Below are 12,765 nucleotides of genomic sequence, written 5' to 3'. Positions count from 1 at the left end.
CTGGTGAGAACACAGTACAGTACTACGGCAACACTGGTGAGAACACAGTACAGTACTACAGCATCACTGGTGAGAACACAGTACAGTACTACGGCAACACTGGTGAGAACACAGTACAGTACTACAGCATCACTGGTGAGAACACAGTACAGTACTACAGCATCACTGGTGAGAACACAGTACAGTACTACGGCAACACTGGTGAGAACACAGTACAGTACTACGGCATCACTGGTGAGAACACAGTACAGTACTACGGCAACACTGGTGAGAACACAGTACAGTACTACGGCATCACTGGTGAGAACACAGTACAGTACTACGGCAACACTGGTGAGAACACAGTACAGTACTACGGCAACACTGGTGAGGACACAGTACAGTACTACGGCAACACTGGTGAGGACACAGTACAGTACTACGGCAACACTGGTGAGGACACAGTACAGTACCACAGCAACACTGGTGAGGACACAGTACAGTACTACGGCAACACTGGTGAGGACACAGTACAGTACTACAGCATCACTGGTGAGAACACAGTACAGTACTACAGCATCACTGGTGAGAACACAGTACAGTACTACAGCATCACTGGTGAGAACACAGTACAGTACTACAGCATCACTGGTGAGAACACAGTACAGTACTACAGCATCACTGGTGAGAACACAGTACAGTACTACAGCATCACTGGTGAGAAGTGAGAACACAGTACAGTACTACAGCATCACTGGTGAGAAGTGAGAACACAGTACAGTACTACAGCATCACTGGTGAGAAGTGAGAACACAGTACAGTACTACAGCATCACTGGTGAGAACACAGTACAGTACTACAGCATCACTGGTGAGAAGTGAGAACACAGTACAGTACTACAGCATCACTGGTGAGAACACAGTACAGTACTACAGCATCGCTGGTGAGAACACAGTACAGTAATATGAATGAAACACTGTCTACAGCATCACTGGTGAGACTGAAACACTGTCCACAGTACAGAATGACACACACTACACGCAGTACAGTATGAATGGCAGTATTTATATGAATGATGTCCCAGTACTACGGCATCACTGGTGAGAAAAAGGAAACTGCCATTCATTCATACTGTACTGCAGTGCTTTGGTTTTCAACCCTTTTCATATCAAGGCCCATTATTTATTCGGCATTCGAGCCACGGACCACCATTTGATGAGATTTAGCCTCTCAGAATCCCCAAACCAAGGAATATTTTGTTATTGTTGGATAAGGTTCGTCCACAATTCCATATTGATGTTTGTACCATTAGGAGAGCCAACAGGCAAAACATTGATCAAGATAACAATTATTTTACATTCTCTAATTCTGTAGACATCTTTTAATTAAGTAATGCAGATGTTTAACATAATAAGAGAGTAAGATTTTACGGGCTGCGGGTTGAGTAGCGATGAATTAGATTCTATTGTGTGTCATGGGGTCGGTAGGGGATATGAAATGAATGTAAGTCAGTGCAGGACAGCGTCCCCAACCTAAGAGTCTGTTACCAACTGTGTGTGTGTGTGCTTTCAGGTTGTGGTACACTGCTTGTCCTGGAGGAGACCGAGACGGGCATCTCTCCCGTAAGAAGGTGAAACTCTCATGATCTCTGTCTGTCTCTACTAGCCCATGAACACTTTTTTTTAGAATAAAAGCTAATAAGTCTGATCTCTCTTTAGGAGCGTTAATATTCTAAACGAAATGATGAAGTCAGAATTCAGGACCGAACATCAGCGTTCTGAACCACGGACAGCGCCGTAGATTCAGAGTAAATAAGGAAGATTGTCGGCCCATAAACCAGGAAGTGAATGGCTGCGTGCGCAGCAAAACAGCTCCGTGGCGGACGAGCAAGGCGTTGCCTAGCAACGGCCGATGTCAAACAATTTATTTTAGCGATCAATGTCATTAAAAATCACACCCGTGTGAACTGAGTGGTGTAAGGTTTTATATAGCATGATCAGCTGTGGTCTGACGTAATGTCTGACGTAATGAAATAAGGTAAGGTATTATGTAGCCTGATCAGCTCTGATCTGACGTAATGAAATCACACCCGGATGTGATTTCACAACTGGCTTTTTCTGCGCAGAGAAAATGACCACGGTTGCTACGGTCATCCAGTTCACCCGGGTGTGATTTAATTACGTCAGAAATTATTTTGAACATAGCAACCATGGTCATTTTTTTATGCACACAAAAGCCAGTTGTAGGAGTGGTTTACACCACTCAACAAAAGCCAGTTGTAGGAGTGGTTTACACCACTCAAAAAAGGACTTAAAGACGTGTGGACACGTCCTGGGCCTCCTACGGGTGTAATTACAAGTAAGACGCGCGAACGCGGGAAGCGAACGCAGCTCGTGAATTGCAAAAACAACAATTAGAATAAATCACGTAATTTGTTAAGGTTTTTTTAAGTTCTCTTTTTTGTGTTTAAGATTTTTCTTAAGTTAAGTTTTTTTTTAAGTTAAGTTTTTTTTAAGTTTTTCCTTAAAGCTTTTCCTTTAAGTTTTTTTTTTTTTTTTTTAAGTTAAGTTTTTTTTTAAGTTAAGTTTTTTTAAGTTTTTCCTTAAAGCTTTTCCTTTTTAAGTTTTTTTTTTTTTTTTTAAGTTAAGTTTTTTTTTAAGTTAAGTTTTTTGTGTGTGTGCGTTTTTCCTTTTTACGTATTTTTTTTTAAGTTAAGTTTTTTTTTAAGTTAAGTTTTTTGTGTGTGTGTGTGTGTGTGTGTGCGTGCGTGCGTGCGTGCGTGTGTGTGTGTGTGTGCGTGCGTGCGTGCATGTGTGTGTGTGTTGTTGTGTGTGATACAGCTGCGCCCTCTGGTGGTGGGCGGGTGGTGTTACAGCGTGACACACACACAGACACACACACAGACACACACACACACAGACGTGATCTGCTGGGTCTCATAGTAAATGCTCACTGCGTTCGCAATCACTGCGTTCGCAATTAAGACGTGTGGACACGTCTTGGGCAAGTGTTAAGACCTGAGGCCGATTCTACGGATGTCTTCCAAATCAGTACAAACAAAAATGTTAAAAAATAGCAGATGTACAAGCTCGCTCATTTCTCATGTCAAGGACCTCCAGCTCGATATGCATCTAGGACCCTGTACATTCCTCACTTACAGCGCCTGGTGGTCCCTGGACTAATTTAGGGCTGCACAAGATGTTGTTTGAGCACCTACACATGTGTAGGTTGACACATGCAAATGATGCAACATGGCTAAGGCAATTTGGGACCGTCGGTTTGTTCTAAATATATATACACTTGTACTCTGCGATAGAAAACAAAAAGTGTAAAGGTTCACATTTAGTTAATGTTTCAAATAATGTTTGAATAACTTGTTGGCCATTTATTCCATGCACATTCTATCCATGTTCACAAAGTTATTATGTTGAGTCAACCGGTATTAAACAACTGCCTTATTTCACTAATCATTGCTGGTATAGCTAGAGTGATAGATTCTTTCCAAATTGACGTATTTACTTGAATTGACATGATCTGGTCTGATATGGTCAATCAATTGGTCCAGAATTTATTTAATAGGTAGGGATGACTGAGTGAGTGAATCTCAGATCAAAATAGGCATTCCTGTATACGTTCTCTATTTGTATTTCCATGTATGCCTAATGAAAATGTGTGTGTGTGTGCATGTGTGTGTGTGTGTGTGTGTGTGTGCATGTGTGTGTGTGTGTGTGTGTGCGCGTGAGTGTGCGTGTGTGTGTGTGTGTGTGTGCGTAGCTGTGAGTGGAGTGACGGCCTGTTTGACGTGTCGTGGAGTGAAGCCAACGAGCACATCCTGGTAGCGGGGGGCGGAGACGGAACCCTGCAGCTCTGGGATACGGCCAATCTCAGCGCGCCGCTCCGCGTGGCCAAGGAGCACACACAGGAGGTAGGAGACACACACACACATGCACACGCATGCACACACACACGTGCACGCACACGCATGTACGCACACATATAATATTAGGACTTATAATAATGGTTTGCTATTGGCCGCTGCAGTTGATTGGAGCGATGTATCTCCAGCGTAAGGCGGAAGTCAAGCTGGGCGGTGCGGAAGGCACGCTGCGTCGCTGCCACTCAAGTGACTACTGGCCAATCACATCGCGTCTTTTCGGGGATTTCCCCGCACCATTACGTTCCTTGGACGCTTCCGTAAAAGCTTGTCTCCATGTTGCCTACTCTCGAGATACACAAGCCCCAGAGCCAAAGGAGGCGTCTACCTTTCTATGTGCTGTACAGTATGAGTATTGAACAGAAAAATGTAGATGCTTTTTTGCTACAATTTTTGGGGGTATGGTATATGGGTGCAGTACGTTGTTCAGACTAGTCATTGGTCCGACAAATGACAACCCACCTCATCTCCTAACCAATGACAACCCACCTCATCTCCTAACCTAACCATAACCGCAAGCACAGGAGCAGACGCTAGTGGTATATATGTTTTCTCGATGTGTGTGTGTGTGTGTGTGTGTGTGTGTGTGTGTGTGTGTGTGTGTGTGTGTGTGTGTGTGTGTGTGTGTGTGTGTGTGTGTGTGTGTGTGTGTGTGTGTGTGTGTGTGTGTGTGTGTGTGTGTGTGTGTGTGTGTGTGTGTGTGCTCTCACAGGTGTATGCTGTAGACTGGAGTCAGACGAGAGGAGAGAATCTAGTGGTGTCTGGTTCCTGGGACCACACTGCTAAAGTGGTGAGACCGACCTTCCTTCCAACTGATCAGTAGTTCTCACACTAAAGAGTATTCAAAAATAGTAAAAACATGTAAAAGAGTTTGTAAAATAATAGTTGAGGATTTTACAAGCAGAAATAACTACATATGAACCCATTAAGACCTGGAACACATTTGTGTCACCTTAGCTTTTTCTTTTTTTTTTTAAAGATATTTTTTTTGCGGCTTACGCCTTTTATTGGTTTTTTGAAGGGACAGACAGTAGGCTGACAGGAAACGGGAGAGAGATGGGGGAAGACATGCAGTAAAGGCCGTGTCGGGCTCGGGAGTCGAACCCGCGGCACACTGCGACTGGATTACCAGTCGGGTGCCCAGACGGTTACGCCACCGCCTGGGCCGTCACCTTAGCTTTTAACCGATTTAACCATTATTTATAACAGATGCAAGCTTGTAGATCTGCTAAACGTCTTTGATTATATATATTCTTTAGCTAAAAGTGACATGCTGTGAGCTTGTAGAACTGCAATTTAGCCAGCCCGGTTTTAATGGGTTAATTACTTAATTCCTTCCTTCCTTTGATTTAAATGTTTATTTTACAGTATGTAGAATGGGTACATTTCACAGTATGTAGAATGGGTACATTTCAAACGAAAGCATAAGTCAATTCAAAAACTGTTACTCTGGACACACCATGATTAAGCACTCACACTTAAAACAGGGTCCAGCATTTTCATCGCCGTCATTGACGGTCAGTGTTGTTTTGTGCATTCCCAGTGGGATCCTAACCTCGGCCAATCACTGACCACCCTCAAAGGTCACGAAGGGGTCATCTACAGCACCATCTGGTCCCCTCACATCCCAGGATGCCTTGCTTCAGCATCAGGTGAGACCAAACACACAATGGAATCGGCGATGGGTGGGTGGGTGGATGGATGGGTGGATGGATGGATGGATGGATGGATGGATCTACATATCAGAATCTGAATAACCAGTAAGACGCCCTGAGGGCGAGAAGCACATCCGCCTGGGTGACGGCAGACTGCTGGGCGAGTGCTGGCGCTTTGGCATGGGGGGTCAGATCAACATATGGAATGAATTCTGTACTGGCCATATATGGAGTGTGTCTTGAGTGAGTGTACAGGGTTTGATGAGGTCTGACGGATGCCATGACGTGTCACGAGGCGTGACGGACTGACGGCCCAATATGGTGGTGTGACGGATCGACTGACGGACTGACAGGTTTTGCAGGTTTTCATAGTAATCTGCGACCTACAGTCGCAACCAACCTTATTAATTTAATTTCCTTAAAAACATAAAAAGTTGAACGGTGACAATAATTTTAACAGTATACCAAGGTTGGCAAGGAATATCACTGCAAACACTAGCCATGTTTTGAATGGGGAATATAAGTTGCTACCTTCAAAAAGGACATACAATGCAATAAGGTCAGCCTTATCTGCCTTTGTTGATCAGTCGATTTTTGAGGCTAAATTTAGAATCTGGCCGAGGGTAAGCAGAACGGTGAAGGATATCTTTTGCTCTGGTGTTCATGTTTTTATTGGCGTAATTTAAATGAACGTTTGGAACCCCTCTCTCATTAACTCCCAAGGAATGAACAGCAACTAAAAAGAAGAAAGAAAAAAAAAGTGCCAATCCAGCAAACATTGAAAGCCAATGTTAGCCAATTAGGATGGAATATGAGATGGGACAGATCCATCTTGGCTGTAGAATAGATGAACAAACAAATGGTTGGTGGCAGTCTGGTTTTCAGTGAAAGTTGATAATAAAATAAAATAGGCCGAAATGCCTAGGCATTCAGCAGTCTGATGGAGGTAGGCACGAAGCTAGCTGAGCCCCTTTTGGTGGATTTTGAGGCTCTGTATGTATTTTAGTGTGTGTGTGTGTGTTGTCCTCAACTATTTGAGAGGCCTAGTATATTGTGTAATACAGTGGTTTTCAACCCTTTTTGTATCAAGGCCCATTATGTATTGGACATTTGAGATAACAGGCAAACCTTGATCAAAATAACAATTATTCTACATTCTCTAATTGTGTAGACTTCTTGTGAATTAAGAAATGCAGATGTTTAACAATAATTTTACTCTTGAAAAAATGAAACCAAATGGACCCGGGAGGGTACATTTTCTTTAATTTTACACTCTCAAGAGTTAAAGATCTATTAGGGTCCATTTGGTTACCAACTCTCCACCATTTAGCTGGGGACCTCATGGAACCCCCTCAAGGACCACTGGTGGTCCCCGGACCACTGGTTTAAAACCACTGGTGTAATATATTGCATAGTTTGAGTGGTGGAATTAAGGAAGTGAGCAGGTTTTTATAGGTAATTGGACTATACGGTCTTGTTACCACTAGGTGTCACTGATACAGTGTTAATGCACTCATCCACTGCTCTGTATTTGAAATAGATGTTGGCTTAATTTGATTTCAGATTTGTGCTTATATATATATATATTTATATCGTGTACATATACATCTCATCTTTTGATATTCATGTATATACTTAGTTAAAACTGTCATGTTTATTATTAATTTACCTGGTGATATTGGATAATTGGTTTGAGCTCAGGTGGTCACTGTCTGCTCATCTTTCTAGCCAATCGGTTGTACCCATTCTGTATAAAAGGTACACACCCATTTCCTGTCATACTATTCCTGAAGAAGATCCCCAGTGATCGAAACGTTGAATTAATAAACCAGTGGAGCTGAGTATTATTGCCAGTGTTGCGGACTCTATCGTTTCCTGCTGTATTGCCGTTTGTCCAGCACCTGGGCTAGAGTGGATGTGCATCACCTTTGTTCATTTGATTTCAGACCATAAAAAACATAGATCCATAACTCATACTGTATATTATTTTCTATTCCTAATTTCTATATAGTTTGCTCAGTCTTGTACAGTTAGATGTTACGTTACGCTGATGAACTAAGATACATGTTCAAATTGTATACATTCCCAGCCTTCTGTTTTCATCCGGTGTTGTGAAATACAACATGCACGTCATTTCTTCATACAAACACACAGAGTCAAAAAGCTAAAATATATGTTGTCTTCTCCTCCAGGCTTTTTGTAGAAACCCTAGCCAAAACAATAACCTCCTTCTCAAAAGCCACTTCAACAAATGACCTTCTTTACACCAAAATAAATCACTGTTTTTTTACGTCCAATCCGGAAATGCTCTCATCCGAGTCACTTTTCCACTGCAGTCAACGCAAATACTGCAAACTTACTGCATTATCATTATAGATTTAATTACAGTAATACAGCTGTAAGCAGGAGATTATAATGGCTGCCTCTAGAATCACGCCTACACTAAGATTGCCAGGAACTAATTCCCCCCAGAACATTCTCCCTGGGTTTCCACCGTCTCCCTGACTCCCTCCCAGTGTTGCTGTATCTTTCTCCGTCGTAGTCCTTATGCCAAAATGTGCATTGTTACTTCTCTTTCTCCCTACTGGCTCCCCTGCCAGTGAGGAGCCCCCACCGGGAGGACGTAACAGGCAGCGCCTCCGTTCTACCCTTCCCTTTTAGAGATGCTCTGATAATCGGCCACCGATCGGTGATCGGCCGATATTCACTCCAAATGACTCGATTGGTGATCGGCAACCCTATCTGGAGAAACCGATCTTTTACGCCATTTAAGTGGTATAAATATCAATCAGATATATAGCATAAATAATATCGTTTTGCTTCTCTGTGACATGGCCTTAACATTCTCCCCTTTGTCCCCACACACACAGGAACAGTTTTGACGTGGGTTTTGACATATAATAATTTTTCAAATTTTCCCCTTACACACAAGATCGGTATCGGCCGATCATGAGAAAAACAATCGGTGATCTCCCGCTCAACACCTGCACCGCCGACAGGTGCCGTGACGCTCCTCCAGCCTGTAGGTGGTGCCGTGACAAAGATAGTACCAATAGAGGGTATGTGCGTGACATCATCATCATACCCGGGATACCCGGTTATAGTCTACTTGCCAGAATGTGAACCCGGACATTTTGGGATGCTAAACCGGATGCTAACTTGCATATATTGGGCAATTTTCATAATTAGCATAATAAGCCATTAACCATTAACATCCAATATATGGCAACATTTTCAAAATTTCATTATGCTTAATGTAGCATGTGACAGGTCAAACTAGGGTTTTTTCATGATTCTGAATCCAGTGCAAGCATTCGTTTTGCACAAAAAACACTCCTTGGGCTAAATTTGCACCACATTTCTTTTCACAATGGGGCTCTATGGGCTATCTGATACATCCTATCTGAACGACGTTAAACGACATTAAACTCACTTTGCCAAGTCACTTTGCCACTCGATTTCCCATTCACTTTATGTATGCGAATACCAGTTCTCACTATGCAAAATGTCCCATTCAAATAGAAAAGATATTTTTGAAAATAGCAGATCTACAAGCTCACAATGGGTCGCGTTGGCGACGCATTGTGAGCTTGTAGATCTGCTATTTTAAAATGTTCAATTGGCCGAAATGTATATAGGGGCTGAAGTGTTTAATGTATGTTTTGTAATAATAATCAAAAGAACTAGTAAGTAAAGTTTTCAAATAAATGTAGTGGAGTAAAAGTACAATATTTGCCTCAGAGATGTAGTGGAGTAGAAGTAAAAGTATTGGAAATTGGAAATACTCAAGTAAAGTACAAATACCTCAAAATTGCACTTAAGTAAAAGTCTTTGGTTACTTTACAGTTTAGTTTACACCACTGCCCATGAACACGGGCAATAGTGTTTGTGGTGAACAGGTATACTTCACCCCTGCGCCCTGGTCTTGTTTTTTCGCGCAGAACTTCGAAACAAAGGAATTGCTCCAGTACCAAAAGCATCCGTAATCCTAAACTCTACCAAAGAAGCGATCTTTATTCTTAACCACTCCTCCCCTTTCTATCCTTCTATCAGGAAGTGAGTTTGAATTAAATCAGCTTAGTTTTTGAGACGACAATAGAAGTCAATCAGGTTCATGACCAGAGGGAGTCCTCGGATTAGCTTATCCTTCTTTTTTTTTACGGGGATCATACGTTAACTTTATCAGGAGTTAAACTCATTTGCGCTTATACGTTACTGTATGGTTGCATCAGTATCTCGATCAGATTGTGCTCCAATAGGAGGCTCCTCTGTGCCTGCTGCGTTTGTGCCATATCAGTTTGTGGGAGTGCAAGAGGAAGTGGAATGAGTTGGCTTAATTAGTTTGGCTTAATTGCTTCATTGGAGAGAGCAGGCTTGGAGGCTTGACTCGCTGATGTAATTTCAAAGAAAGGATCTTGTGACTTTTCTTTTGGGGGAAGTTTATTTTTTGAAGTGGAGTAAGCGAGGCCGGCCCTACACAGTAAAGGTTCAGGTTCAAGGTTGTACTTTATTGTTACATCTTGTGCACATCTTGTGCACAGGTACATAAGACTTCCTTCAGACAATGCAGCGGCATAGATAACATAACATCAAACATCAATCAATTCAATTCAATTTCAATTCAAAGGAGCTTTATTGGCATGCGAAAATATAAGTTTACATTGCCAAAGCAAGTGTCACAATATAATTACATAAAATGGCTTATGTATTATCATTTCACTAACCGGCCCTTCTCCAATAGAAAAGTCTGCTTGTGCTTGTGTGCACATAGCCTACTGTGTGTGTGTGTGTGTGTGTGAGTGTGTGAGTGAGTGAGTGAGTGAGTGAGTGAGTGAGTGAGTGAGTGAGTGAGAGTGTGTGTGTGTGTGTGTGTGTATGTGCGCGCGCGCGTCCAAGTGTGTCTGCTGCTGTACATGAATGCGCGGGAGGAGGAGTGAGCGAGCGCCGGTCGTCGGTTTTCCTCTTATTATATCAATCGACCCTTTAATAAAATTGGAGGCAAGTCGATGAGTTGACATGATAGTGGGAACGTCATCCATTTCCTCCAAGGAGCCGATGGCAGCTTGATGGACGCTATCGGACGTTAGCATGGCTTGTGTGTGCGCGTCTGCGCGCGTGTGCAGGCCACTGTAACATCTTGTGTGTGCGCGTCTGCGCGCGTGTGCAGGCCACTGTAACATCTCAGTCAGGGGAGCTCAGTCATCATCCGTAATGGGTTTTTATGGAGGGACAATTCTCAGTAAGTGGCTTAACAGCACAGGGCCGAAGGGCCCGCAGAGCTCTCTGCTACAGCAGTTATCTGATCACTTCACCAGTCTACTAGGGCCCACAAATCTAAAAACAGGAGCTGTGTTGCTGTGCTGGATCTGCCTGAATAACACTAAAACATAGAAATTTATATTGGTGGTTCTCAACCAGTGGTCCGGGGACCACCAGTGGTCCTTGAGGGCGTTCCAGGTGGTCCCCAGCTAAATGATGGAAGAGTTGGTAACCAAATGGACCCTTATTAGATCTTTAACTCTTGAGAGCGTCAAATGAAACCTATTGTTAAACATCTGCACTTCTTAATTTACAAGAAGTCTACACAATTAGAGAAGGCAGAATATTTGATATTTAGACCTGTGGTCTTTCCTATGGTTGGTACCACATCAATGCAGCATGAAATTGTGCACAAAATCTTATCCAACGACAACAAAATATTATAGTCTTGGGTCTGAGAGGCTGAAACTCATAAAATGTTGGTCCGTGGCTCAAATACAGATAAAATAATGGACCTTTATAAGTTGATATTATAAAAAGGGTTGAAAACCACTGATGTATATTTATTTGGCATCCAAAGTACACAGTTATGCATACCGTAATGTTTAAGAACACCCCCCCCCCCCACACACATCGTCTCACCCTCAACCTCAGCTACTCAGGGAAAAGGAGAGCTGATTAATGTCAATCTCTTATAGTGTCTTATTCCCTGGATTTATTTAATTTCCCTCTGTTCACATAGGTTAACTTCTTCAGCAAAGGGCATTTTCCGCACTCACGTAGCTGGCGTAGGTGCCGTATACCTCAACGCAAGAGGCAACCACATTATATCAGTCACTCTCCTATGTCGACGCAGCAATATATCACTCACTTTCTTAGTCTTGACTATGCAGACAAAATCTCAATCGTTCTCTAATGCTGAAGCAGCAAGATATCAATCACTGTCCTAGCCTGAAGCTGACACACATCAATCAAGTGATCAGGATAGCTATATACCTAGGGGTGCAACAGTTAATCAAATTAATTGATTTAATTGATAATAAAAATGATTGCTGATTCAATAGAACTAGGCCGATGGCCAATGGGAATTATGGCTATTGGGAGCGCTTGCCTCTCTCATTATGCAGAACCCATTGTAGCTGGTGTTGGAGTACTTAGTGCAGTATCCCTTATCATAGTACTTGCGTTGCGTAGTCATTACCAACATTCTTCTACAACTTTGTCATTGCCTTAATTCAGTAGTTTTCAACCATTTTCATATCAAGGTTCATTATCTATTTGGTTTTTGAGCCACGCACCACCATTTGATGAGATTTACGTAGCCTCTCCCCAAACTGAATATTTTGTTTCATTTGTCAAGATTTTCTCCACAATTCCATACTGTATTGATGTCGGTACCATTAGGAGAGATAACAGGCAAACGGTCAAAATAAGAATTCTTCTACATTCTCAAATTGTGTAGACATCTTGAAAAAGTAATGCAGATGTTTAACAATCATTTTACTCTTGAAAGTGTAAAATGAAACCTAATGGACCCGTAAGTAAGTGTCCATTTGGTTTCATTTTACACTCTCAAGAGTTCAAGATCTATAAGGGTCCATTTGGTTACCAACTCTCCATCATTTTGCTGGGGACGACTGGTTGAAAACCACTGCCTTCATTTATTGTCCCCCCCGATGCATCATAAAATCGCCTAATTACTGCCACTGACTACTTCACTGTTAATGTGAAACTACATACTCTCATATACTGTGTGCAATAAAAAATGTCTACTATTACGCCTTTTTTATATTTGCATATATGTTCCTACAAACTCTTTACTAGTGCTTCTATGCTACAGATGGCTGCTACAGATGGCTGCCAAATGCACTTTTACTGTTCTCTAGTCTATTACAACATGCCAATAAACCATGTGATCTAACAACAAAGCCCATCTTA

General features: G+C 42.2%; 1 protein-coding gene across 3 annotated transcripts in view; it reads left to right on the top strand.

The window, feature by feature from the left end:
- pex7 (peroxisomal biogenesis factor 7) overlaps positions 1 to 12,765 on the top strand; it is a 103,718-nt gene that overhangs the window by 1,728 nt on the left and 89,225 nt on the right. For all 3 annotated transcript variants that reach the window (XR_013792016.1, XM_079525490.1, XM_079525489.1), the window contains exons 3-6: positions 1,552 to 1,609; positions 3,754 to 3,904; positions 4,626 to 4,703; positions 5,457 to 5,565. Coding sequence is in view for 2 of the 3 variants with exons in the window: in XM_079525490.1 (XP_079381616.1) it covers positions 1,552 to 1,609; positions 3,754 to 3,904; positions 4,626 to 4,703; positions 5,457 to 5,565 (396 nt within the window). In the remaining variant the exon portion in view is untranslated. The remainder of the gene's footprint in view (positions 1 to 1,551; positions 1,610 to 3,753; positions 3,905 to 4,625; positions 4,704 to 5,456; positions 5,566 to 12,765) is intronic.

Source organism: Electrona antarctica (genome assembly GCF_951216825.1).
Source record: "Electrona antarctica genome assembly, chromosome: 17".
Lineage (NCBI taxonomy): Eukaryota > Metazoa > Chordata > Actinopteri > Myctophiformes > Myctophidae > Electrona > Electrona antarctica.
The sequence above is the reverse complement of the archived record's forward strand: the minus strand, read 5'-3'. Positions and strand labels throughout refer to the sequence as shown.